At 49.1% G+C, this 27,626-nt stretch overlaps 1 protein-coding gene across 21 annotated transcripts in view; it reads left to right on the top strand.

Annotated features, from left to right (window-relative positions):
* TNK2 (tyrosine kinase non receptor 2) overlaps positions 1–27,626 on the top strand; it is a 134,134-nt gene that overhangs the window by 75,558 nt on the left and 30,950 nt on the right. For 19 of the 21 annotated variants that reach the window (XR_005559207.1, XM_039363789.1, XM_039363793.1 and 16 more), the window contains 8 exons: positions 783–977; positions 7,409–7,500; positions 10,547–10,591; positions 11,941–13,343; positions 15,441–15,536; positions 17,026–17,153; positions 25,513–25,631; positions 27,346–27,455. Coding sequence is in view for 20 of the 21 variants with exons in the window: in XM_039363789.1 (XP_039219723.1) it covers positions 783–977; positions 7,409–7,500; positions 10,547–10,591; positions 11,941–13,343; positions 15,441–15,536; positions 17,026–17,153; positions 25,513–25,631; positions 27,346–27,455 (2,188 nt within the window). In the remaining variant the exon portion in view is untranslated. Of the gene's footprint in view, positions 1–782; positions 978–7,408; positions 7,501–10,546; positions 10,592–11,940; positions 13,344–15,440; positions 15,537–17,025; positions 17,154–19,021; positions 19,394–25,512; positions 25,632–27,345; positions 27,456–27,626 lie in introns of those variants that run through there. The other 2 variants (XM_039363783.1, XM_039363800.1) reach the window with 2 other exon arrangements.

Genomic DNA, 27,626 nt, shown 5'->3' with positions numbered 1-27,626 from the left:
CCGAAATGGTGTAGGGTTTCCTGCCGAGCAGGGGGTTGGACTAGATGACCTCCAAGGTCCCTTCCAACTTTACTATTATTATTATTATTATTATTATTATTATTATTATTATTATTATTATTATTATTAAATCCTGAGCCATTATGGGGGAAACTATGGCCCCTTCATGACTCGTGGACTTCAACTCCCAGAATTCCTGAGCCAGCATGGCTCAGCTTGGAATCCTCTCCCTTTGCCCTCAGCATGGCAGGCTCAGGAATTCTGGGAGTTGAAGTCCACGAATCATAAAAGAACCAACGTTGCCTACCTCTGGTGTAGCGTCTCCTGCTTGAACCAGGGTTGAACTAGATGACCTCAAAGGTCCCTTCCTACTTGGTTATTCTAATTCTAATGAAAAACAATTGCCGAGGACTTACTCGATTGAGGTGGCCGTGTTGTCGGAAAGCAGTCTTTTAAGATTAGGTGTTGTCGTTTCACAAAGAAGCTGGTGTGATTGTGAGTTATGTTTGTATGTGTGCTAGATCCTGCAATGTGTCTGAAAGAACTACAATTTGCGTTGAGATCCGGGAACGTGGAAACCTTCCCCCGATGTCCAGGTCTTTTCAGTTGCTTTCTTTGAGAGGGATTCCTTTCCTCTCTGTATGCATGTCGCTAGTCCTCTTTGGGTCTCAACATTTTTATTAGTTGATGTAAAATATAAAAATACAAAAGAGAATAAGGGGGCAGGAGAAGGGGAAGAGAGAAATGTCTTTCCGCTAACTCGGCTGGGTCTTCCCTCCTAGGGCGGAGAACTACTGGTGGCGCGGGCAGAATAAGCGGACGCTGAAGGTGGGCCAATTCCCACGCAACACGGTGACCTCTGTGGCGGGGCTGTCCGCCCACGACATCAGCCAGCCACTCAAGAACAGCTTCATCCACACGGGCCATGGCGACACCAATCCGCAGCAGAGCTGGGGCTTTCCCGATAAGATTGATGAGTAAGTAAGACGGAGGACGAGCGTGGTTTTAGTAGTTTATGTCTTTTGCTCACCACGATGTAAAAAAGATGCGGAGACTCTGGAAAGAGTGCAGAGAAGAGCAACAAAGAGGATCAGGGGACTGGAGGCTAAAACATACAATGAACGGTTGCTAGAATTGGGTAGGTCTAGTTTAATGACGAGAAGGACGAGGGGGGACAGGATAGCAGTCTTCCAGTATCTCAGGGGCTGCCCCAAAGAAGAGGGAGTCAAGCTCTTCTCCAAAGCACCTGAGGACAGGACAAGAAGCAACGGATGGAAACTCATCAAGGAGAGAAGCAACCTGGAACTAAGGAGAAACTTCCTGACAGTGAGGATAATTAACCAGTGGAACAACCTGTCTCCAGAAGCCGTGAATGCTCCAACACTTGGAAGTTTTTAAGAAGAGACTGGACAGCCATTTGTCTGAAATGGTATAGGGTTTCCTGCCTGAGCAGGGGGTTGTATTAGAAGACAAGAAACAAGGGTTGGAAACTGACCAAAGAGAGAAGCAACCTGGAATTAAGGAGAAAGTTCCTGACAGTGAGGACAATTAACCAGTGGAACAGCTTGCCACCAGAAATCATGGGCGCTCCATCCCTGGAGGTTTTTAAGAAGAGGCTAAACAGTCACTTGTCTGAGATGGTGTAGGTTCTCCTGCTTGAGCAGCGGGCTGGACTAGAAGATCTCCAAGGTCCCTTCCAGCTCTATTCTGATTGGTTGGTTGGTTGGTTGGTTGGTTGGTTGAAATGATCTAGTTCAGTGGTTCTCAACCTGTGGGTCGGGACCCCATTTGGGGTCGAACGACCATTTCACGGGGGTTGCCAAACAACGCAGTCCGCCATTTTTTCCCCTTTTCCTTAGCTGCGCTACTCCCTTTTATTCTATTGGCTGTTGAAAGCCAATAGAATAGACTCTCTTGAATAGAGTCTAATTCTATTGGCTTTCCAAAGCCAATAGGAATTGTCCAGGCTGTCTCTGCCCTGCTGAGCCCGCCAAAAGTCCCCTTCTGCAAACGGTGCTGCACCAGTTGAGTAGTCCTCGACTTACGACCGGTTGAGGTCGCGGCATTAAAAAGGTTGAGAACCACTGGTCTAGTTTCTCCTGCTTGAGCAGGGGGCTGGACTAGAAGACCTCCATGGTCCCTTCCAGCTCTACTCCATTCTATTCTTGTATCTGACCTCCAAGGTCCCTTATTCCATACTCTTCCTCCTTGCCTTAATCTGGGTCGTCCCTGCTGGGGGTGCAACCCTGGTTCCAGAACAGGGTGATGGCATGACTTCTATCTGCAATCAGCGTCAGAACCAAGGTAGCTGATTTCAGGCTGCGTGGCGCAAGAATTGTCCAGCAAGGAGTAGCTATGTCTGCCTCTCAGTTGCCATGGGGGTGGGGGGGGGGAGAGAAGACAAGGCCAAATTATTCTCAGTTTAATCAAGAGAAGAGAATCTTTGTAGATGATGAACGATGGGGCACTTGGTGGCCTTTGAGCGTGGCAGTTTTCTAGCAGACGTTTCACGACCCAACTAGGGAACATCATCCATACTAGGAGGGAGGGAGGGCGGGCTTCCAGAGAGGAGGAGGAGGAGCTGTAGGGTCTTTGGTGCTCTCAGAGCTGGGTGCTCTTTTTGTTTTGGCAGACGTTTCACGACCCAATTAGGTAACACAATCATTGCTAGAAGGGAATGGCGTTTGCTATTTGTTTGTATACAGTTCCTACCAGCCCTGGTGATGTTACCTAGTTGGGTCATGAAACGTCTGCAAGAAAACAAGCATGCTCAGAGAGCACCAAAGACCTCATAGTCTCCCCCCCCCTCCTCCTTCTTCTTCTCCTCCTCCTCTTCCTCTCCTCCTCCTCCTCCTCCTCTCCATAAACCCCACTCCCTTCTATCCCTGATGATGTTACCTAGTTGGGTCATGAAACGTCTGCAAGAAAACAAGCATGCTCAGAGAGCACCAAGAACCCCACAGTCTCCCTCCTCCTCCTCCTCCTCCTCCTCCTCTCCACAAACCCCACTCCCTTCTATCCCTGATGATGTTACCTAGCTGGGTAATGAAACGTCTGCAAGAAAACAAGCACGCTCAGAGAGCACCAAGGACCCCACCGTCAATTTAATTCCTTTTCATTTAAATTCCTTCCTTTATATATTTATCTTTTTTATCATTTTTGTAAGCCACCCAGAGTCACTTCAATGGCGAGAGGGGGCATCATAGAGACAGTCCTTCGGCTTATGACAACAATTAGGATCGGCACTGATTCTGTCGCTTAGTGAGTCACACTCCATTTGACCACCATTTTTGCACAATCGTTAAGCAGTTGTTTAGTGAATCCTGTAATTGGGCTTCCCCCGTCGACCTTGGTTGTCGGAAGCCGGTTGAGAAAGTCTCAGATAGCGGATCACGTGATCCCAGGATGCTGCCACTGTCCCAAATAACATGCCGTTTGCCGAGCGCCTGAATTTTGATCACAGGACCGTGGGGATGCCTCGGTGGTCGTACGTGCGAGGACTGTCCACATAAGATTTTTTTTTCAGTGCTGTTGTCACTTTGAATTGTCGCTAAATGAATGGTTGTAAGGCCAGCCCTACCTGTGTAAATTTAATAGTTAAAACAGAGAACCATATTTTGATCCCTTAAACAATCCTGGGTTGTATAAATGGAGAAATAGAAGAATCAAGATCAGATGAAGTGTTAGTACCCCTTTATAAGTAAGGCCACACCTGGGATCCTGCAGCCAATTTTGGTCACCATATCACAAAAAAGATGTTGAGGGTTTGGAAAAAATTCAGAGAAGAGCAACTAAGATGATCCAAGGCCTGGAGGCTAAAACATATGAAGAACAGCTGCGGGATTTGGATGTGGCCAGTCTAGAGAAAAGAAGAAATAGGGGAGACATGATAGCAGCATTGCAGTATTTGAGGGGCTGCCCCAAAGAAGAGGGAGTCAAGCTATTCTCCAAAGCACCTGAAGGCAGGAGAAGAAGCGACGGATGGAAACTAACCAATGAGAGAAGCAACCTAGAACTGAAGAGAAACTTCCTGACAGTGAGGACAATTAACCAGTGGAGCTGCTTGCCACCAGAAGTTGTGGGTACTTCATCACTGGAGGTTTTCAAGAAGAAACTGGACAGTCACTTCTCTGAAATGGTCTAAGGTCTCCTGTTTGAGCAGGGGATTGGACTTGAACAGGGGTAGGCAACCTTGGCTCTTTTATGACTCGTGGACTTCAACTCCCAGAATTTCTGAGTCAGCCACGCTGAGGGGAAAGGGAGAGGTTTCCAAGCTGAGCCAGGCTGGCTCAGGAATTCTGGGAATTGAAGTCCACCAGTCATAAAAGAGCCAAGGTTGCCTACCCCTGCCCTAGGTCTAGGCCGCCTTATGACTCACGGACCAACTCCCAGAATTCCTGAGCCAGCCACGCTGAGGGAAAAGGTAGCGGTTTCCAAGTTGAGCCATGCTGGCTGAGGAATTCTGGGAGTTGAAGTCCAGAAGTCATGAAGGGGCCATAGTTCCCCCATGCTGGCTCAGGAATTCTGGGAGTTGAAGTCCACGAGTCATAAAAGAGCCAAGGTTGCCTACCCCTGCCCTAGGCCTAGGCCGCTTTATGACTCGTGGACTTCAACTCCCAGAATTCCTGAGTCAGCCACGCTGAGGGGAAAGGGAGCGGTTTCCAAGCTGAGCCATGCTGGCTCAGGAATTCTGGGAGTTGAAGTCCACGAGTCATGAAGGGGCCATAGTCCCCCCATGCTGGCTCAGGAATTCTGGGAGTTGAAGTCCACAAGTCATGAAGGGGCCATAGTTCCCCCATGCTGGCTCAGGAATTCTGGGAGTCGAAGCCCATGAGTCATGAAGGGGCCATAGTTCCCCCATGCTGGCTCAGGAATTCTGGGAGTTGAAGTCCACGAGTCACGAAGGGGCCATATTTCCCCCATGCTGGCTCAGGAATTCTGGGAGTTGAAGTCCATGAGTCATGAGGGGGCCATAGTTTCCCCCATGCTGTCTCAGGAATTCTGGGAGTTGAAGTCCACGAGTCATGAAGGGGCCATAGTTCCCCCAGGCTGGCTCAGGAATTCTGGGAGTCGAAGCCCATGAGTCATGAAGGGGCCATATTTCCCCCATGCTGGCTCAGGAATTCTGGGAGTTGAAGTCCACCAGTCATAAAAGAGCCAAGGTTGCCTATCCCCGCCCTAGACTTAGGCCGCTTTATGACTCGTGGACTTCAACTCCCAGAATTCCTGAGTCAGCCACGCTGAGGGGAAAGGTAGAGGTTTCCAAGCTGAGCCATGCTGGCTCAGGAATTCTGGGAGTTGAAGTCCACGAGTCATAAAAGAGCCAAGGTTGCCTATCCCTGGATTAGAAGGCCTCCATGGTCCTTTCCAGCTTTATCCTGATTAAGTATGGTCAACATGAGCAAGACCACTTCGCACTAGGCCACTGGATATGCCCAGTCGCCCAAATGCCCCACCTAATCTCTTGATGGCAAGATTGGCTGCATTCGCACAAAGGAACGTGACCCATTTTTCCGAAGATGCATCCTCAGGGAACCGTGAAGCCTGGATGTGCGCACAAACCCCAGAGCCCAAGGAAGAACAAACTGAGATTAAAGCGAAGCCAAGCTTAGCACGTCGTAGCCTGTCGAACTGCCCAGACTTTTAACTGACCTGGGTTAAAGGGTGTTTGTGTGAACGCAGACAGCGAGGAACGAAGCCGGGAGAACTTCTTTGCCATTGAGGGAAAAAAAACAACATAACAGCACCTAATCAAAGCTCCTTTTTCTGAAAAATAAAAAGGGACTTTTTGTGTGCAAAAAAAAAGAAGAAAAAAAAAAGCAAGAGCTGAGGGTGAACAGACTTTTATTTTTCTATTCCTGAAAAGGACCTTTAAGACGCCTTTCTCCCACCTTTGCTTGACTTCCTTTCTTAAACAGTCAGCGACTCAGTCCTACGCCCACGTCGCTGGATGAGGTGTAGTTTGCCCTGGAAACGGGTGCGAAACTTGCAACATGGGCAGGACGCGTCATTCCCCCCATATCCTGTGTAGGAAGGGTGGCTTCCTTCCTCGGTCTCCGCTGTCACAAACCTTGCCTTTCACAGTGGGTTTGATTGCCAAAAACGTAAGATCCGTCGGACACACAGCTTCGTGCTGTGTGTGTCGTGGGTGTGGGTGTGTGGCTTTTGGCCCTGGAGTTGTGCACCTCCTCCAAGCCGGCTCGGTTGCGCAACTCCGGCTCTTGGCCTCTTGACGTGATCACCTGGGGTGGGTGTGTTGAGGTTGGTTGGCTGCCAACCAGTTGTGTGTGTTTGTACGCAGGTTCTGGCCCTCGCTGAATGAAGCATTCAGATGACCTGTTAAGCTGGTTTATCGCAAACAGCCTCGGTTGACCCACAACCGACACAAAAGAGTTTTCTGGGCCGCAACTCAGGAGTGGCTGGCGTGTGCTGTTTCCAGGATGTTTCTCGACCTGATTCAGTGTGAACAATTAGGGTGTGTGGATGGGTGTTGTGTTGTGGTTTAGCATATTGTGCAAACACATCGGGCACGTTTTATAGCGCGGGGTGTTGTGTTGTGCAAAGCCAGAAGATGGGTTGGTTTTGGTCATTGGTGAGCCATTCGAGGTGAATCTGGAACTAAGGAGAAACCTCCTAGTAACAGTGAGGACAATTAGCCAGTGGAACTCCTTGCCACCAGAAGTTGTGTGTGCTTCATTACTGGAGGTTTTAATGAAAAAAACTAGACAGTCACTTGTCTGCTCTTGCTCAAGCAGGGGGTTGGACTAGAAATAGAAATAGAATTAAAATTAGGAAATTAGAATAGAATAGAATAGAATAGAATAGAATAGAATAGAATAGAATATATGGAATGGAATAGAATAGAATAGAATAGAATAAGGGAATGGAATGGAATGGAATGGAATAGAGGATAGGAAATAGAATGGAATGGAATGGAATAGGATAAGGGAATGGAATAGAATAGAGTATAATGGAATAGAATAGAATATAGAATAGAATAGAAAATATGGAATAGAATGGAATGGAATAGAATAGAATAGAAAATATGGAATAGAATAGAAAATATGGAATGGAATAGAATAGAATTGAAAACATGGAATGGAACGGAATGGAACAGAACAATAGAAAATATGGAATGGAATAGAATAGAGAAAAGGAATAGAATAGAATAGAATAGAATAGAATAGAGAAAAGGAATAGAATAGAATGGGGAATGGAATAGAACAGAATAGAGTAGAATAGAACAGGGAATAGAATAGAACAGAGAATAGAATAGAGTAGAGTAGAGTAGAGTAGAGTAGAGTAGAATAGAGTAGAATAAAGAGAGAGAGTAGAATAAAGAGATAGAATAGCAAGTAGCTTGTTTCAACTTTTTCCCTCTTTCTTTTCCCATTCTCCTTTTCTGCAGCTTGTACCTGGGAAATCCCATGGACCCCCCGGATGTCCTAGGATTGGATTTGAACCCTGCCAGGCCTACTCAGCTCCCAGGAAGGATAAAAAGTAAGAAATTTCATCTAACGTGTTCACTGCATGTGTTGCAGAACTGCGAGACCCAGAATGCCTTTCGTCTGGAGTTCCCACACCGGTGCATGCTGGGAACGGTAGTTTTCAAAGCCAAACACCCAGTGCAAAAGAATCTCTGTAGCGCAGGGTTGAACTGAGGGGTCCTTGGTGCTCTCTGAGCTTGGTGGTTTTCTTGCAGACGTTTCATAACCCAACTAGGTAACATCATCAGTTACAGAAATGGGTTTTTGCTCTTTGTTTATAAACAGTATAATTCCTCCCCCTCTTAGCATTGATGATATTACCTAGTTGGATCATGCAAGAAAACCACCAAACTCAGAGAGTACCAAGGACTTCACAGTCCTTTTTCTCCCCCTCCTCTTCCTCTCTGCAACCCCTCCTTCCTTCTAGCACTGATGATGTTACTAGTTGGAGAATGAAACGTCTTCCAGGAAACCTCAAGAGAGCATCAGACACTTTGAGACAGGGTTTAAAAAAGGTGGGAGACTGCAACCGCAGTTTTTCCTGGGCTGCTCCCCTCCCATCTGAATGGATGGGAACCATGGACGCTGTAGTCCCTGCCAGTTAGAGACGGCTGTTTTCTCCGATCTTTCCTTTTCAGGGCGTTTTCCTATCCCCTCGCACTTGCGCCCGCTTCCCTTGTTCCTCCTGCTTTCAGGGTCCCTCTTCCCGAGCCCAGTTTCAAAAGAATCTCGTACGCAGCCCTCAACGTACGACCACAGTTTCCGTTGCGAGTCCCTGCGGTCGTAAGTTGATTCAAGCCCAATTTGGCAGCCATTTTTTAACGCCTCTCTCTCTCATCCCAAAGCAAGCCCAGTGGCTGTAAGCGGGAAGCTACATCGTAAATGTGAGCCGGTGGCCAAGCATCCCAACGGCGATCACGTGATCCCGTGGGTGGGGCGGCGGTCGTAAGCACGAGGAACGTCATAAGCGTGAGGACCAGATTTCCCCCACACACACACACAATGTTTGAAAACTCCGATTGGCTGCTAAATGAATGCATGGCCATAACTCGAGGACCACCTGTAATTCCAAACTTCGAACTTGTCTTTATAGTCTGTTATGAGCTGCCTGGGAAGTGTTCTTGAGATGAGGAGCCCCAGGGCTCTGTTCTGGGCCCAGGGCTCTTCAACATCTTTATCAACGATTTGCATGAGGGCATAGATGGGGAACTCATCAAATTTGCAGATGACACCAAGCTGGCAGAAATAGCCAAAACTCCAGAAGACAGGCTTAGGATACAGGAGGATCTGGACAGATTTGAACACTGGGCACTAACTAACAAAATGAAATTCAATGGTGAAAAAAGTAAGGTTCTCCATTTAGCCAAGAAAAACCAAATGTATAGGTATAGTATAGGGCAGGGGTAGGCAACCTTGGCTCTTTGATGACTGGTGGACTTCAACTCCCAGAATTCCTCAGCCAGCATGGGGGAACTAAGGCCCCTTCATGACTTAAGGACTTCAACTCCCAGAATTCCTGAGCCAGCCTGGCTCAGCTTGGAAACCTCTCCCTTTCCCCTCAGCATGGCTGGCTCAGGAATTCTGGGAGTTGAAGTCCACGAGTCATAAAAGAGCCAAGGTTGCCTACCCCTGGTATAGGGGGTACCTTGCTCAATAGTAGCAACTGTGAAAAGGATGTCGGAGTCCTAGTGGACGATCCCTTAAACAGGAGCCAGCCGTGGGCTGCAGCTGCCAAAAAGGCCAACACAGTGCTAGGCTGCATTAACAGGGAGAGAATCAAGATCACGCAAAGTATTAATACCACTTTACAAGGCCTTGGTAAGGCCACACTTGGAATACGGCATCCAGTTTTGGTCACCACGATGTAAAAAAGATGTTGAGACTCAGGAAAGAGTGCAGAGAAGAGCAACAAAGATGATCAGGGGACTGGAGGCTAAAAGATACAAGGAATGGTTGCTGGAATTGGGTATGTCTAGTTTAAGGAAGAGAAGGACGTTGTATTTACAACGGTTTCCGTGTCCTGGGGGGGGTGTCAGGCGATTCCCCTTTTGTGACCTTCCTCACCAGCGGGGGAAGCTGGGTCTGCTTAACGACCATCCTACTGATTTAACAACTGCAGTGATTCACTTAAGGACAGAAAGGCCGGATAGGTCGCAAAACAGGGCAAAGCTCACTGAATGGTTGTCTCGGTTAGCAGCAGAAGTTTTGGGCTCGGCTACGCTCGTAAGCGGAGGACCCCCTGTAACGTCGTCCCACAATCCCATCTCCATTTAGGATTGGCCTGCCCCCTTTGCGCTTGTAACCTAGCCCAGGCTGAGTGGCCTCGCTGCCTTTCTTGGTCCTCCCTGAAACCAAGGGGGTGCATCGATTCCCATCATCCACTGCCTCCCAGAGGCTGCTGTGGGCACAAAGCCCAGGCTTTGTACCCACAGTCGGGGGGGGGGGACGACATCTTGAATTTTAACCTTCTCTTCCGAGAGTTCGTTCCGCATCCTGCAGAAATGAAGCTTAAGGAAAACTATTCTGTCCTCTTAACTGCTTAGGACAGTGGTTCTCAACCTTTTTAATGCCGTGACCCCCCCCAACCGGTCATTAAGTCGAGGACTACTCAACCGGTCGTAAGTCGAGGACTACTCAACTGGTGCAGCCCCGTTTGCAGAATGGGACTTTTGGCGGGCTCAGCAGGGCAGAGACAGCCTGGACAATTCCTATTGGCTTTGGAAAGCCAATAGAATGAGACTCTATTCAAGAGAGCCTATTCTATTGGCTTTCAAAAGCCAATAGAATAAAAAGGAGTAGCCCAGCTAAGGAAAAGGGGGAAAAAATGGCGGACTGCGTTGTTTGGCGACCCCCGTGAAATGGTCGTTCCGGCTTAGGGGCTGAGACCCCCCCCGCCTACCCCAAGGGGTTCTTCCTGGCCCTGTTGATTGGCTGCTTTCACACCCTCTATTCTGCCCTCTCTCTGCCCCTCCCACCTCGCTTGAAGCCACAAACGAAGGCTCTGCTCTCCTTTTTTCCCTTTCGCTGCAGTCTCTCTCTCTTTCTCTCTCTCCCTGCAGGAGAGCCGCCACCTCGGCCGCCCCAGCCCTCGATCCTTCTCAAGCGTAAGTGGGGTCACCTTCCCAGCTATTGTGCCTCTTGTGGTTGCTTTTTTTCTTCTTCTTTTTGTTCCTTTCTGGACAGGGATGGTCGGCCCCTTGAGGTAAACCGTAGTAGGAAAACGCATGCTGAGGCGACTTCTAATATAAGATTGTAGCGACGGAATTTTGCAAGTTGGAAGGCGCTTCTTTCCTCCCTTCATCTGTATAAGAAATGGGGAGGGGCTTATTTGAAAGATTAGGAGGTACTTAATGACTGGCCCTAGAGACCAGGAGAACGTCTGCCTTAGGCATGAAAGCCAGCTGAGTGACTTTTGGCCAATCACCAGGAGACGGTGAGTTCTAGTCCCGCCTTAGACACAAGCCCAGCTGGGTGACTTTGAGCCAATCACCAGGAGACGGTGAGTTCTAGTCCCGCCTTAGACACAAACCCAGCTGGGTGACTTTGGGCCAATCACCAGGAGACGGTGAGTTCTAGTCCCGCCTTAGACACAAACCCAGCTGGGTGACTTTGAGCCAATCACCAGGAGACGGTGAGTTCTAGTCCCACCTTAGGCAGGAAAGCCAGCTGGGTGACTTTGGGCCAATCCCCAGGAGACGGGGAGTTCTAGTCCCGCCTTAGACACAAACCCAGCTGAGTGACTTTGGGTCAGTCCCTCTGTCTCAGGCCAACCCACCTCACACAGGGTTGTCGTGGGGAAAAGAGGAGGAGGAAGGAATATTAGGTGCGTCCAGCAAGGAGAGAAGAAGGAAGGAAGGAAGGAAGGAAGGAAGGAAGGAAGGAAGGAAGGAAGGAAGGAAGGAAGGAAGGAAGGGGAGAAGAAAGAAGGAAGGAAGAGAAAATGAAGGGAGGAGGAAGGCAGGAAGGAAGGAGAGAAAAAAAGGAAGGAGAGAAAGGGAGAAGAAGAGGAATGAAGGAGAAGAGGGATGAAGGACAAAGGGAGGAGAAAGGAAGGGAGAAGAGGAAGGAGGGAGAAGGAAGGAAGGAGAAAGGAAGCAGGAAGAGGAAGGAAGGAGAAAGGAAGGCAGGAAGGAGGAGAGAAAAAAGGAGAAAGGAAGGGAGAAGAGGAAGAAGGAGAGAAAGGAAGGCAGGAAGGAGGAGAGAAAAAAGGAGAAAGGAAGGGAGAAGAGGAAGGCAGGAAGAAAGGAAGGGAGAAGGAAAGGAGGAAGGAGAAAGAAAAGAGGAAGGAAGGAGAGAAAGGAAGGCAGGAAGGAGGAGAGAAAAAGAAGGAGGAAGGAAAGGAGAAGAGGAAGGCAGGAAGAAAGGAAGGGAGAAGAAAAGAAGGAAGGAAGAGAGAAGAAAGAAAGAAGGGAGGAGAGAGAAAGAAAGACAGCCTGCCCTTTGTCTCTTTCAGAGCCCTTGTACGATCCGGTGACCGAGGAGGACAACCCCCTGGCCATCAGTCTCAAGCAGCTTCGCCTGAAGAAGACGTCCGGCCTGGGGCCCAAGGCCGGCCTCCCGCTCGCCAAGCCCTCCGCCTGTGTCTCGGGCACCCAGGTGGGCGAGAGGCTGCTCCTGCCCCGCTCCAAAGGGGGGGGCAGCGGTGGCTTCCCCGCTCACGAGGTCACCCTCATAGACTTTGGCGACGAGCCCCCCAGCCCGAACCCCGCCAGGGACTTCTGCGCCCCGTCCTTGGCCCGCCTAGCCATGGAGGCTTTCTCCTTGTTGGACAAGACCCCTCCCCAGAGCCCCTCGCAGGCCCTGCCCCGCCCCTTGCACCCCACGCCCGTCGTGGACTGGGACGCCCGGCCCCTCCCTCCGCCCCCCGCCTACGACGACGTGGCCCAGGACGAAGAGGACTTGGAGGTCTATGCCATCAACAGCGTCGACGGGCTGCGGGGACGGGCGCGGGGCAGGAGCTGGGCGAAAGGGGAGGTCGACGGCGGCTCGGCCCCGGAGGGAGACCCTCGTCCCGCTCTCCCCTTGGAGGACAACCTCTTCCTGCCCGCCAAGGAGAGCAAGCAGCCCAGCCCGGCCCAGACCACGGAGATCTTCCAGGAACTGCAGCAGGAATGCATGAAGCACCTCAAGGTGCCCCTGGGTGGACCCTACGTGGCCGCCGTCCCGCGTCCGGGCGAGGACAAGCCGCAGGTCCCTCCTCGTGTGCCCCTCCTGCCCCTTCCTTTCCGCCGGAACGAGCCCGGACGCTGGTCCGGAGACCCGTCGCCAGCTTCCGGAGGGGAGGAGGAGCAGCGCCCGCCCCAGATCCCACCCCGAGATCGGTTGTCCCAGCCGGGATCCCGGACTCCCAGCCCCAGGTCCCTCCACGGCGGGTCCCCCCAACCGAGAACCAACCTCTGCTCCCCGCTGTCTCTGGGGGCCTTCCTGTCCACCTCGCCCGGGAAGCCGCCCATGCCCACCACCCAGAGCTTCGCTTTGGACCCCAAGTACGCCACCCCCAAAGTCATCCAGGCCCAGGGCAAGGAGTGCGCCAAGGGGCCCTGCATCTTGCCCATCGTCAAGGACGGGCGGAAAGTCAGCAGCACCCACTACTACCTCCTCCCGGAGCGCCCGCCTTACCTGGACAAATACGAGAAGTTCTTCAAGGAGGCCAAGAGCCCGGAGGAAAGCGGGGGGCCGAGCCGAGTGATCACCACGGCCACGGTGCGGCCCATGATCCAGCAGAAGCCGGCGCCGGACTACAAAGCCAACTTCTCGGCCAACAATAGCAATAGCAGCGTCAAGGCCACCTGTGGCCTCCAGAAGATCATCTACGAGGGTTCTGAAGGCCCTCGGAGTTCGGAGAAGATACGGCAGGTGAGTGGTCCTCTGGAGCGGGGCTGCCTCGCTGGAGCTGGAGGAGCAGGTGGACCTGTTGGGGGGGGGGTCCTGGGGGCTCCCTGAGCTGGGTGGTTTTTCTCGGCAGACGTTTCACGACCCAACTAGGGAACATCATCAGGGCTAGAAGGGAGGAGGTTTGCAAAGTGGGAAGGAGGAGGAGGATTGGGGGGCCCTTGGTGCTCTCTGAGCTGGGTGGTTTTCTTGCAGACGTTTCATGACCCAACTAGGCAACGTCATCAGTGCCAGAAGGGAGGGTAGTTTGCAGAGAGGAGGAGGAGGAGAAGGAAGGATGGATGGATGGATGGATGGATTGTGGGGTCCTTGGTGCTCTCTGAGCTGGGTGGTTTCCTTGCAGACGTTTCATTGCCCAACTAGGTAACATCATCAGTGCTAGAAGAGAGTGATGGAGGAGGAGGAGGACTGTGGGGTCCTTGCTGTTCTCTGAGCTGGGTGGTTTTCTTGCAGACGTTTCATGACCCAACTAGGCAACGTCATCAGTGCCAGAAGGGAGGGTAGTTTGCAGAGAGGAGGAGGAGAAAGGAAGGAAGGAAGGAAGGACGGACTGTGGGGTCCTTGGTGCTCTCTGAGCTGGGTGGTTTTCTTGCAGATGCTTTACAACCCAACTAGGGAACATCATCAGGGTTAGAAGGGACTGGGATTGGAGGGGAGAGGAGGAAAAGAAGAGAAGGAGAAAGAGGAGGAGGAAAAGAGGAAGAGGAGGACAACCATGGGGTCCTTGGTGCTCTCTTGAGCTGGGTTCCAAGCTCAAGAGAGCAGCGAAGAACCCTCATTTCAACTCTTGAGTTACAAATAGACGCCTCGATTGGAGCGACCCCTGACCTCCCGTCACTCGGGAGTCCCTGGCGGCCTCCCCTCCAGAGAAGTCCCCAGGGGGTCCTTGCCCAGGTCACAAATCGGTGTGAAGCCCACCGATCCACCATGACCGTGGTGTTCCCACAAGACTTAACTGGGCCTGCAGTCAACTAGCTCATCAGGATGGATTTGATCCTCCCTTAGGGTTTGAAGGCCGCACCTCTGCCTTAATTGTCTTATGCTCCCTTCCCTCCTTCCTCCCCTCCCTCCCTCCTTTCCTCCGTTCCTCCCTCCTTTCTTCCTCCCTCCATTCCTTTCTTCCCTCCCTCCCTCCTTCTGTCCTTTCCTTCTCCCTCCTCCCTCCCTCTATTCCTTCCTTTTTTTTCTTCCTTTTGTCTCTCCCTCCGTTCCTCCCTCCCTCCTTCTGTCCCTTCCTACCTTCCTTCTCCCTCCCTCCTTCCATCCCTTCCTTCTCCCTTCCTCCATTCCTCACTCTCTTCCTCCTTCCTCCCTTCTCCTTCCCTCCCTCCCTTCCTTTCTTCCTTCCCTCCCTTCCTTCCTCCCTTCCTCCTTCCGTCCCTTCCTTTTCCCTCCCTCCCTTCCTCCGTTCCTTACTTCCTTCCCTCCCTCCTTCCATCCCTTCTTCCCTCCTCCCTCCCTCTATTCCTTCCTTTTTTCTTTCTTCCTTTCGTCCCTCCCTCCTTCCATCCCTTCCTTCTCCCTTCCTCCGTTCCTCCCTCCCTCCCTCTCTTCCTCCTTCCATCCCGTCCTACCTTCCTTCTCCCTCCTTCTCTTCCTCCTCCCTCCCTCCCTCCTTCCTTTTTTTTCTTTCTTTCGTCCCTCCCTCCCTCCCTCCCTCTTCCCTCCTTCCCTCCTTCCTTCCTTCTTTGCTCCCTCCCTCCCTCGCTCCGTTCCTCCCTCCCTCCTTCCATCCCTTCCTCCCTTCTTTCTTTCCTCCTTCTGTCCCACCCTCTCTTTCTTCTGTAGTGGCAGAGTGGCTAAAAATGCAGTATTGCAAGCAAACTCTGCCCACTGCCAGGGGTTCAATCCTGACCTGCTGAAGGTGGGCTCAGCCTTCCATCCTTCCCAGATCCATAAAACGAGGAGCCAGATTGTTGTTTTTTTTGGGGGGGGGGGGAGCAATACGCTGACTCTAAACTGCTTAGAGAGGGCTGTAAAGCACCATGAAGCGGTGTATAAGTCTGCGTGCTGTCGCTGCACAGATGTTGCCCAGCTGCACCATCTTGATCCCCTTCGCAGGTCCAGGAGACGGTGCACGGGGTCACCACTGAGGAGTGTCAAGCCGCCCTGCAGAATCACAGCTGGAGCGTGCAGAAGGCTGTCCAGTACCTGAAGGTAGAAACATCTGCATGGAGCATTTCTCCTCCTGGCGCAAGGAACAGGAGGGGGATTTTTTGAGTCTGTGTGTGTGTGTAGCCCTAGCCCAGAATAAATCAAATGGAAACCAAAAGCAACCCATGAGGAAGATTCCTTTTGATCGTGAAGTTACAGACCAGCCTTCCCAATCCTGTGGGGGTCCTTGGTGCTGTCTGACCATGGTTTTCCTGCAGACATTTCATCACCAAACTAGGTAACATTTTCAGTGCTAGAAGAATAGAGTAGGGTACGGTAGGGAAGGGAATGGAATATAGAATAGAATAGAATAGAATAGAATAGAATAGAATAGAATAGAATAGAATAGAATAGAATAGAATAGAATAGAATAGAATAGAATAGAATAGAATAGAATAGAATAGAATAAAATAATAATTAGAATAAATAGAGAAAGGGAATAGAATACAATAGAATAGAATAGAATAGAATAATAATTAGAATAGAATAGAATAGAAAATAGAACAGAACAGAATAAAATAGAATAATTAGAATAGAATAAAGAAAAGTAACAACAGAAAACAACAGAAGAATAGAATAGAACAATACAGAATAGAATAGAATAATAATTAGAATAGAATAGAGAAAAAGAATAGAATAGAGAAAAATAGAATAGAATAAGATAATAATTAGAATAGAGAAAAAGAATAGAATAATAATAGAATAGAAAATAGAACAGAACAGAATAAAATAGAATAGAATAATAATTAGAATAGAAAAGGAATAGAATAGAATAGAATAAATAAAATAATAATTAGAATAGAATAGAGAAAAGGAACAACAGAAAACAGAACAGAAGAATAGAATAGAATAGAACAGAATATAGAATATAGAATAGAATAGGAGAAAAAAGAATAGAATAAAATAATAATTAGAATAAATAGAGAAAAAGAATAGAATAGAATAATAGAATAGAAAACAGAACAGAATAAAATAGAATAGAATAATAATTAGAATAGAATAGAGAAAAGGAATAGAATAGAATAGAATAGAATAGAATAGAGAAAAGGAACAGAACAGAAGAATAGAATAGAATATAGAATAGAATAGAATAGAAAGGGACCTTGGAGGTCTTCTAGTCCAGCCCCCTGCTCAAGTAGGAGAACCTATACCATCTCAGACAGGCGATTGTCCACTCTCTTCTTAAAAACAGTGATGGAGCGCCCACGATTTCTGGTGGCAAGCTGTTCCACTGGTTGATTGTCCTCATGGTCAGAAGGAGGAGGAGCAGGAGAACTGGGGGCTGTTTTCATGTCCCCCCTGGTCCTCCTTTTCTCTAGACTGGCCGTACCCAAATCCTTAAATGTTTTTGTCTCCAGGCCTTTAATCCTCTGAGTTGCTCTCTGCACTTTTTCCAAAGTCCCAATATCTTTTTTTTTTGTAACGTGTGGTGACCACCTTGACTGTAGTTTTTGTAATGTGACGCTCTCTCCCGCCTGCCCCTCGTCTGCAGGTTGAGCAGCTCTTCTGCCTGGGACTGAAGACGCGGCTGGAATGTCACAAAGTTCTGGAGATGTTCAACTGGAACTTGGAGCAGGCCAGTTCTCACCTGCTGGACCCCTATAACGCCGGCCAACTCAAGTAAGAGGAACCATGTGGCACAGCTGGCCACGTTCTCTTCCGGAAGGGAAGCTTTTTCTCCTTGCTAGGTTGCCAGTGCTGTTGTCTAGGACAGATGGGAGCCTACAGCAGGGGTCTTCAAACTTGGCCCTTTTATGATTTGTGGACTTCAACTCCCAGAATTCCTCAGCCAGCGTGGAGTTGAAGTCCACCAGTCATGAAGGGGCCATAGTTCCCCCACGCTGGCTGAGGAATTCTGGGAATTGAAGTCCATGAGTCATGAGGGGGCCATAGTTCCCCCATGCTGGCTGAGGAATTCTGGGAGTTGAAGTCCACGACTCATGAAGGGGCCATAGTTCCCCCATGCTGGCTGAGGAATTCTGGGAGTTGAAGTCCGCAAGTCATGAAGGGGCCATAGTTCCCCCATGCTGGTTGAGGAATTCTGGGAGTTGAAGTTCACGAGTCATGAGGGGTCCATAGTTCCCCCATGCTGGCTGAGGAATTCTGGGAGTTGAAGTCCACGACTCATGAAGGGGCCATAGTTCCCCCATGCTGGATGAGGAATTCTGGGAGTTGAAGTCCACCAGTCATGAAGGGGCCAAGTTTGAAGACCCCTGGCCTACATGTGAACCTACAACTCTTGTTTTTTTTTTCCAGGCGGTCTCCCATCCGGGTACAGGTAGTCCTCGACTTAACAACAGTCCATTTAGTGATCGAAGTTACAACAGCATAGGAAAAAGGGACTTAATGACCATTGTTCATGTTTAATGACCGTTGTAGCCTCCCCGTGATAATGGGATCAAAATTCAGACGTTTGGCCACTGGTTCATATTTATGACAGTCGCAGGGTCCCCCCGGGGGTCATGTGACCCCCCCTTTTGCGACCTTCGGACAAGCTATGCTAACGGAGAAGCTGTGTTTACCAGCTTAGCAACGACAGAGATTCACTTAACGGCTGTAGCAAGTAAGGTCGTAAAAGGAAGCAAAACTCACTTCGCAACTGTCTCGCTTAGCAACGGAAAGTTTGGGGCTCGGCTGTGGCCGTAAGCCGCGGAGTACCTGTACTTTAGTGGCTTCATTCAGTATTTTGGATGAATCTGGCTTAATTGGCTTGTAGATCCAGGCAGGGCGTGAACTCGGAAAAGAGACAAACTTGACAAGCAAGTAGAGAGTGCTGTGTGAATGCCTCCGAGATCAGAAGAGCGGTTCTCTTCTCAGTTCTTTTCCACTGATTTTTTTTTCTCCCCTGCAGATATATTCCTTACTGCTTGCTCCTGGGAGAGAGAGAGAGAGAGAGAGAGAGAGAGATGGAAGGAGGGAGAAAAGGGGATGGATGGAAGGGAAGGGAAGGAAGAAGGGAATGAGGAAATGAGGAAGGAAGGAAAGGAGAATGGAATGAGGAAACAAGGAAGGGAGAAAGGGAGGGAGGAAGGATGGAAGGAGATGGAAGTGAAAGGAATGGAGGGATGAAGGTAGGATGGAAGGAAGGAAGAAGGGAATGAGGAAGCAAGGAAGGGAGGGAGGGAGGGAAGGAAGAAGGGAATGAGGAAACAAGGAAGGGAGAAAGGGAGGGAAGAAAAAGGAAGTGAAAGGAACGGAGGGATGAAGATAGGATGGAAGAGGGAGGGAGGATAGATGGAGGGAAGGAAGGAGAAAGGAATGAAAGGAAGGGAGCGAGGATGGAGGGGAGGAAGGAAGGAGAAGGGAATAAAGCAAGGAAGGAGAGAAAGGGAGGAGGGAAGGAAGAAGGGAACGAAAGGAAGGGAGGGATGAAGATAGGAGGAAAGGAAGGAAGAGGGAGGGAGGATGGAAAAAAGGAAGGAGAAAGGAAAGAAAGAGGAAAGAAAAAGTCTCACTTTATTTGCTTTGCTTGCTTCTCATCCTTCCAGACGGTGAACAATACTCGTCTTCCCAAGCAATGGACCTTGGAGGGGGGGGGGGGAGAATGTCCAGAATCGGTGACCGTCTTCCATCCTTATTGGACCAAGCGTCGCTTTTGAGGCGGTGGGTGATGGATCCCGGAGAAGAAGAAGGCGGCCCTGCAGCTAGGACTGCCCTGGACAGCCGGCAGGGTCCCACCGCCTCCCGCCTCCCTCTCAGCCGGTGACTGTACCCCCCCCCTCTCTCTCTCGGCGGAGGCAGGCCGAGTTGCTGGCGTTCTCCCTGCTTCGGCTCTTATTCTCGCTGCTGGATTGCTTTTGTAAAAGAGAAGTGTTCGCGTTAATATATATATATATATAAATACTCTGTTCTATTTTGGAGAAAAAGGACGACGTTTCCACTTGCACGTTCGTCTCTGGGAAGGTTGGGGGGGACGTTGAATCTTTGGAAAGAGGGCGGAAGGGGCTAGCAAGCCCCTGAAAGGGGGGGGGAGAGAGAACCAGTGACATGACATGATGTAACGGTATGTAGGGGAAAGGCCTTGGGAGACGGAGGAAAGGGAGCTGCGTAGAGAACAGGCAGATAAGAGACAGCTGAGTAGCTCCATTCTTTGTATCTTGCCCCACGGTTATATACACTTAACATACTGCTTGACGGGGCTTCAGTTTGCAGCTCTCTCTGAGCAGTTTACAGAGTCAGCCCGTTGCCGCCCCCCCCTCTCCCGCGACAATCTGGGTCCTCATTTTACCGACCTGGGAAGGACGGAAGGCTAAGTCAACCCTGAGCCGGTCAGGGTCGAACTGCTGGCAGTGGGTAGAATTAACCTGCAACACTGCAGTCTAACCACTGCACCACCACGGAAGGAAGGAAGGAAGGAAAGAGAAAGGAAGAAAAAGAAAGAAAAAATAGAAATAGCACTTACATACTGCTTCCCAATGTTTTACAGCCTTCTTTGAGCGGTTTACAGAGTCCGCCTTTTGCTCCCCAACAATCTGGATCCTCATTTTACCGACCTCAGAAGGACAGAAGGCTGAGTCAACCTTGAGCCAGTCAGGATTGAACTGCTGGCAGTGGGCAGAGTTAGCTTGCCATGTTGCATTCTATCCTGTGCACCACCACGAAAGGAAGGAAGAAAGGAAGGGGAGAGAGGAGAGAAGAAAAAGAAAGAAAGAAAGAAAGAAAGAGAAAGAAAGAGAAAGCAATAGCACTTATATGCTGCTTCACAATTCTCTCTGAGCGGTTTACAGAATTTGCATCTTGACCCCAACAATCTGAGTCCTCATTTTACCAACCTTGGAAGGACGGAAGGCTGAGTCAACCTTCAGCCGGTCAGGATCGAACTGCTGGCAGTGGGCAGAGTTAGCTTGCCATGCTGCATTCTAACCATTGCATCACCATAGAAGGAAGGAAGGAAAGAGAGAAAGGAAAGTAAGAAAGAAATAGAACTTACATACTGCTTCACAATGCTTTACAGCCCTCTTTGAGCGGTTTACAGAGTCAGCGTATTTTGCCCCCAACAATCTGGGTCCTCATTTTACCGACCTCGGAAGGACGGAAGGCTGAGTCAACCTTGAGCCGGTCAGGAATCGAACTCCTGGCAGTGAGCAGAGTTAGCTTGCAATGCTGCGTTCTATCCTGTGCACCACCACGGAAGGGGAGGGAGGGAAGGAAGGAGAGAGGAGAAAAAGAAGGAAAGAGAAAGAAAAACAAAGCAATAGCACTTATATGCTGCTTCACAATTCTCTCTGAGCGGTTTACAGAATTTGCATCTTGACCCCAACAATCTGGATCCTCATTTTACCAACCTTGGAAGGCTGAGTCAAGCTCCAGCCGGTCAGGGTGGAACTCCTGGCCGCGGGCAGAATTTAGCCTGTAATTCTGTATTCTAACCACCGCGCCACCAGGATTCCTGGGGTGAACAAACAGGGTGAACCTGGAAGCATACTACTAGTACACAAAGGTAACTTAGAGTTGCCATTACTGACACTCGGTGGGATCCGACTCCTGGCTGGAATGTGTTGATGGAAGGAGGCAAGCTATTCCAAAGAAACTGGACATAACGAAAGAGGAGGTGAAGTTGCATGACATAAAAGCTCACTACAGCTCTACAGTCCCAAAGGCGGGTCCTGTTCAGGAGAGGCCACTGGACTTCCTTGTTTTTCCTCTGAAGACGTTTTGCGCCTCGCCCAAGAAGCTTCTTCAGCTCTGACTGGATGGTGGGGAAATGGAAAGATTTATACTCCTTGCAGACAGAGCTGGTCCTTTGCATCCTTTAGAGCAGGGGTCCTCAACCTTGGCAACTTTTAAGACTGGTGGACTTCAACTCCCAGAATTCCTCAGCCAGCAAAGGAATTGTGGGAGTTGAAGTCCACAAGTCTTAAAAGTTGCCACGGTTGAGGACCCTTGCTTTAGAGAGTCACTGAGGCCACTTGGAGGTTTAACCTGTGACCTCGGGGTCACCTTTTATGGGAACTGCTGAAAGTGTTGTCGACTGGAGATGGGTGGTGTGGTACCCTTCCCCTTCTGTTCTTTTGGGGATCGGCAGAAGAAAAGACATTAATTAATCGATCACTGTGTTCTCAATAAGGCCTTGCAGGCTCAGGAACGGGAACAAAGGAGCTTATCAGTCGCGGGATAGAACATCTGAGGCTCTACCCGGAGTTTTAACCCCCAAATTATCTTTCAACAGCCACTTACCTAGGATCTTAACACGGGGGGGCACCTTGTGGTCATCTAGTCCAACCCCCTTACTCAGGGCGGGAATCTGAATTCAGGCCCCTGAGGCTTGAACCTGGGGCTTGCTTGGTCCTTTTTTTAAGAGGGTCCTTGAGGCCACCTGGATGCTTACCTGTGTTCTCGGGGTCACCTGGGTGGTGCAAAATGGATGTGGGGCCTTCTGGGAACTGCAGAAAGTGTTATCGACTGGAGATGGGTGATGTGGTACCCCCTCCCCTCCTGTTGACAAAGGCCTGTTCAATTTGGACCTTGACGGCTTTTTTGAGCCCTCTTTTCAAGCCAGCGGTCCAAAATATGGACTTTGCTGTCTTCAAAGAGCGGCCTTGGTCTTTTAAATGCAGATGGACTGTTGAATCTGAATAATAATGATGATGAATTCTGGGAGCTGAAGTCCACAAGTCTTACAAAGTTGCCAGGATTGGAGACCCCTGGCTTAAAGGGGCCACGCTTGGGAGACCTAGGTCTAAGATGGGGGGGGGTCTTCAAACTTGGTCCTTTTATGATTTGTGGATTTCAAGTCCCAGAATTCCTCAGCCAGCATGTCTGGCTGGCTGAGGAATTCTGGGAGTTGAAGTCCACACGTCATAAAGGTCAAATTTGAAGGCCCCTGTCTTAAATCTAACAAAATGGAGGCTGGCTGAGGAATTCTGGGAGTTGAAGTCCACAAGTCATAAAAGGGCCAAGTTTGAAGACCCCTGGTCTAAGAGATGGGAGCTGTCTACTCTGCCTATATTTTCAAGTGGCTTTTTTTTTTTTGTAAACTGGTTTCTGGAGCTGTGTTATGGCTCCATCCCATCTTTCCGATGGATTTTCAAAATGGCCTGTAGGTTGCACGCGCAACTTTCTTGCCCCTCGTGCGAGGAAACTTGAGAAGGTGATGGTTTTATGTTTTGTTTTTTTTAAAAAAAAAATGGGTTTGCCTCTTGCCCTCCCACCTCCATTCCAGTGGGTTGAGCCTCTTTCGCTCCCAGATCCTCAGAGCTGCGTGGACTTCTTGGGAAAAGTCAGCTGGTGGCCTTCTGTTTTTTTTTTTTTTAAGTGATTTTTATTCACTTATGAAACACAAAAGCAAAGAGTAAGGAACAACGGTAGGGGAAACAGAAAAAGGGAAGTGGGAAAGGGGAGAAAGAAAAAAAAAGACATCAACTTAAGGCATTGACTTAAATCTCAACTTTTTACATTTCTATGGTAATATAAACCTGCCATTTCTATATCAACAAACCAACCTCATCATTAAAACCCAAAATTGTAGTATCATTTTTTTTCCCTCACCTCGGGCACAAAGTCCAGAACCGGTTTCCAAGCAGGAACAAAAATACTTACATTCTTTTCTTTTTATCAAAACAGTCAATGTAGCCCTCTTTGCTAATTCCATCAGCTTTTGTAGCCGTTCGTCCATCATGGGAATCGAAACGTCCTTCCGTTTTTGTGCATCGAGAGTCTTGTTGCCATCACCCTATATAACAGTGTTTCTCAACCTTGACAATTTTAAGGCATGTGGACGTCAACTCCCAGAATTCCACAGCCAGCATTGCTGGCTGTGGAATTCTGGGAGTTGAAGTCCACATGCCTTAAAATTGTCAAGGTTGAGAAACACTGCTATATAAAATGAATTCCAAAAACATTTTCCAAGTATTTTTCCATTAGACCCAGAAGGAAAGTTTCTGGTTTCATCTTTATATTCACTTTATAAGAATTCTCTGCATTAAAATAGGAATCCTACTCAATAATAATAATAAATTAATAATAATAAAGTTGGAAGGGACCTTGGAGGTCATGTAGTCCCACCCCCTGCTCAGGCAGGAAACCCTATACCATTTTGGACAAATGGCCGTCCCGTCTCTTGTTAAAAACCTCCAGTGTTGGTGCATTCACCGCTTCTGGAGGCAGGTGGTTCCACTGGTTAATTGTTCTCACTGTCAGGAAGTTTCTCCTTAGTTCTAGGTTGCTTCTCTCCTTGGTCAGTTTCCATCCGTTGCTTCTTGTCCTTTGTGTGCTTTGGAGAACAGCTTGACTCCCTCTTCTTTGGGGCAGCCCCTGAGATATTGGAAGACTGCTCTCATGTCCCCCCTTGTCCTTCTCTTCATTAGACTGGACATACCCAATTCCAGCAACCGTTCCTTATATGTTTTAGCCTCCAGTCCCCTAATCATCTTTGTTGCTCTTCTCTGTACTCTTTCTAGAGTCTCAGCATCTTTTTTACATCGTGGTGACCAAAACTGGATGCAGCATTCCAAATGTGGCCTTACCAAGGCCTTGTAAAGTGATATTAACCCTTCACGTGATCTTGATTCTCTCCCTCTGTTAATGCAGCCTTGCACTGTGTTGGCTCTTTCGGCAGCTGCAGCACATGGCTGGCTTCTATCCACTATTTCTTTGCTTCATCACATGTCCACCATAAGGGATAAAGAAGTCCCTTCTTTCTCTTTCAGTTGCTGGCCTTTTGTTGAGTCAACAGGTGGGGCCACTGTGACATCACCAACTGTCCTGGAGGCTAGAACCTGGCCCACCTGTGTGGCCTTGTGGACTCCAGAATCTTGGGTTTGAGCCAGGAGAAGCCAGTGGTCTATTTGGATGGGAGATTATTTCTAGAGTAAGGAGTCTTCAGGCCTTGCTCGTTTTAACTGCTGGTCAAGTTGAGCTTTGCAAGGACAGAGCTTGAAAGCGTGAAGGCCATTCCAGCTTTCCAACCTTGCTGTGGAGAAAGCCTTCTCCCAAGTTGGTTGAGCAGGTAAGACGCTCTTCATGATCCTTGCTGCTCTCTTGAGGTTTCATGACCCAACTCTCAGAATAATAAGGGTGGAAGGTCTTCCAGTCCAGTCCAGCCCTCTGCTCAGGCAGGAGACGCTACATCCTTGGAGACAAATGGCTGTCCAATCTCTTCTTAAAAACTATGTACTAGAACAGGGGTCTTCAAACTGGGCCCCTTCATGACTGGTGGACTTCAACTCCCAGAATTCCTCAGCCAGCATGGGGAAACTATGGCCCCTTCATGACTTGCGGACTTCAACTCCCAGAATTCCTCAGCCAGCATGGGGAAACTATGGCCCCTTCATGACTTGCGGACTTCAACTCCCAGAATTCCTCAGCTAGCATGGGGAAACTAGGGCCCTTTCATGACTCGTGGACTTCAACTCCCAGAATTCCTCAGCCAGCATGGGGGAACTGTGGCCCCTTCATGACTTGAGGACTTCAACTCCCAGAATTCCTCAGCCAACATGGGGAAACTAGGGCCCCTTCATGACTGGTGGACTTCAACTCCCAGAATTCCTCAGCCAGCGTGGGGGAACTATGGCCCCTTCATGACTTGAGGACTTCAACTCCCAGAATTCCTCAGCCAGCATGGGGGAACTAGGGCCCCTTCATGACTGGTGGACTTCAACTCCCAGAATTCCTGAGCCAGCATGCCTGGCTGAGGAGTTCTGGGAGTTGAAGTCCACAAGTCATAAAAGAGCCAAGCCTGAAGACCCTTGTACTAAAAGGAGGAGGAGGAGGAGCAGGGGTGAGGTCCCTGGCTGGTGGTTTTCTTGCAGACGTTTCATGACCCAACTAGGTAAGATCACCAGTGCTAAAGCTCTAAAAGGATGTCCTTTGTCGCTTGAGAAGAAAAGGGAAGATAAAGCCATATTTGGAAGGGGAATTCTGGGAGTTGAAGTCCACAGGCCTTCAAGTGGGCTGATTGGTGAATGATGGTTCTTGAAACTGAGTTTGTTAAGCAGGTGGGGTGAACAACTGAATTTTCTTTCCCCCCCGCCACCCCCAGAAACAGCCCCCGGCACGTTAGAAGCCCCCGGATGCTCGAACAATCTTCGTCTTCCAGCAAATTCAAGATGTCCAACATAGGAAACGAGAGCAGCATAAGCTGCTACCCCAGGCATGCTGGTAAATGGGGGGTCTTTGAGGGTGGGTCAGGGGGGAGGACATAGTATTCCACAGAAAGGAAATCTTTTTGGGGGAACTCAGGTTACCATTAGCCCCAATAAATCTTAACCCCCGCGCATTATTAGCAGTGTTTCTCAACCTTGACAATTTTAAGGCATGTGGACTTCAACTCCCAGAATTCCACAGCCAGCATTGCTGGCTGTGGAATTCTGGGAGTTGAAGTCCACATGCCTTAAAATTGTCAAGGTTGAGAAACACTGCGAGTACAGAGGGTGACGCTTATGCATAACCCATTGGAAATGATCCACGAGCTGTCACTTTAATGATTTTGTCAGATCTTTATCCAAGATGTTTAGAATGGGGTTTCTCAACTTGGGACGGGTGGACTTTGACTCCCAGAATTCCCCAGCCAACAGGGCTTGGCTGGAGAATTCTGGGAGTCGAAGTCCACTCGTCTTAAAGGGGCAAAGATGTAGAAACAATGGTTGAACTGAAGCTGGAAATCAGAGAATGGTTTGTCTGGAAACACACACCCCCAGACCCCCAACGCGCACGTGCGCACACACACACACACACACAAAACACACAGAGACAATATGATGTGATGAGCACCACTCACAGATAGTTTAGTGAAATCCTGCACTGACCAACATTTTATAATGATGATGATGATGATGATGGAAGGGACCTTGGAGGTCATCTAGTCCAACCCCCTCCTCAGGCAGGAAACCCTATCTAGTTGATAGAAGAGAATATTGGTAGCTCAGGGTTGAACTGTGGAGTCCTTGATGCTCTCTGAGCTGGGTGGTTTTCTTGCAGACGTTTCATGACCCAACTAGGCATCATTATCAGTGCTAGAAGGGAGGGGGGGGTTGTGGAGAGGAGGAGGAGGAGGCGGAGGAGGAGGAGGAGGAGGAAAAAAACTGTGGGGTCCTTGGTGCTCTCTGGGTGGTTTTCTTGCAGACGTTTCATGACCCAACTAGGCAACATCATCAGTGCTAGAAGGGAATGGGGTTTGCAGGAAGGAGGAGGAGGAGGAGGAGGAGGAGGAGAAAAAGGACTGTGGAGTCCTTGGTACTTTCTGAGCTTGGTGATTTTCTGGCAAACATTTCATGACTCAACTAGGTAACATCATCAGTGCAGGAAGGGTTTCTGGAGAGGAGGAGGAGGAGGAGGAGGAGGAGGAGGAGGAGGAGGACAACGACAACAACAACAACAATGACTGAGGGGTCCTTGGTGCTCTCTGAGCTTGGCTGTTTCTTTGCAGACATGACATGACCCAACCACCTAACATCATCAATCCTAGACGGGAGATGGGTTTCTAGCATGGATGATGTTACCTAGTTGGGTCATGAAACATCTGCAAGAAAACCACCAAGCTCAGAGAGCACCAAGGACCCCTCAAATCTAGTTTGCACTCAGGAGTCCTTCAGTGCTATCCAGACAGGTCAAAGATTAAATCTGAAACTTGCTGCTAACATAGTATGGACCTCATCCTGCAGAAGAACATCAGCACTACCGATGGTGGATCTCAAGAGCTTTCGTTTTCCCTGAATGGAGATGTAGTTCTGTCACTAGAGATGTTGGGGGTCTTCAATCGGGGACCACCCAAAGGTTTTCCATTACCGTGTGCCACCAAGTTTTTGTTTTCATTGATGTGGCGGAGAGGTGTCACCAAGGTTGAGTCAACGCACTGCCAAAACCTCTGTTCTAGATTCACCAAGTTCCACTTCTTCGCAAGCAAGTTTTAGTTCTGCGGATTCGGAGATCCACATAAAAGAGGCCGTGGGCCGTATCCGTACTTTCCTCCATGAAAAATATCAGGTATAACTTTCTCTTCTTTTCCCTGGACTGTTTCAAGGAAGCTCTTAGGGGGCTGGACTAGAAGACCTCCAAGTTCCCGTCCAGCAATATTCTATTCTGTTCTATTCTATTCTATTCTATTCTATTCTATTCTATATTCTATTCTATATTTATTCTATATTCTATTCTATT

Source organism: Crotalus tigris, unplaced genomic scaffold, assembly GCF_016545835.1.
Source record: "Crotalus tigris isolate CLP2741 ecotype Arizona unplaced genomic scaffold, ASM1654583v1 scf7180000019599.1365583, whole genome shotgun sequence".
In the NCBI taxonomy this organism is placed as follows: Eukaryota; Metazoa; Chordata; class Lepidosauria; order Squamata; family Viperidae; genus Crotalus; species Crotalus tigris.
The sequence above is the reverse complement of the archived record's forward strand: the minus strand, read 5'-3'. Positions and strand labels throughout refer to the sequence as shown.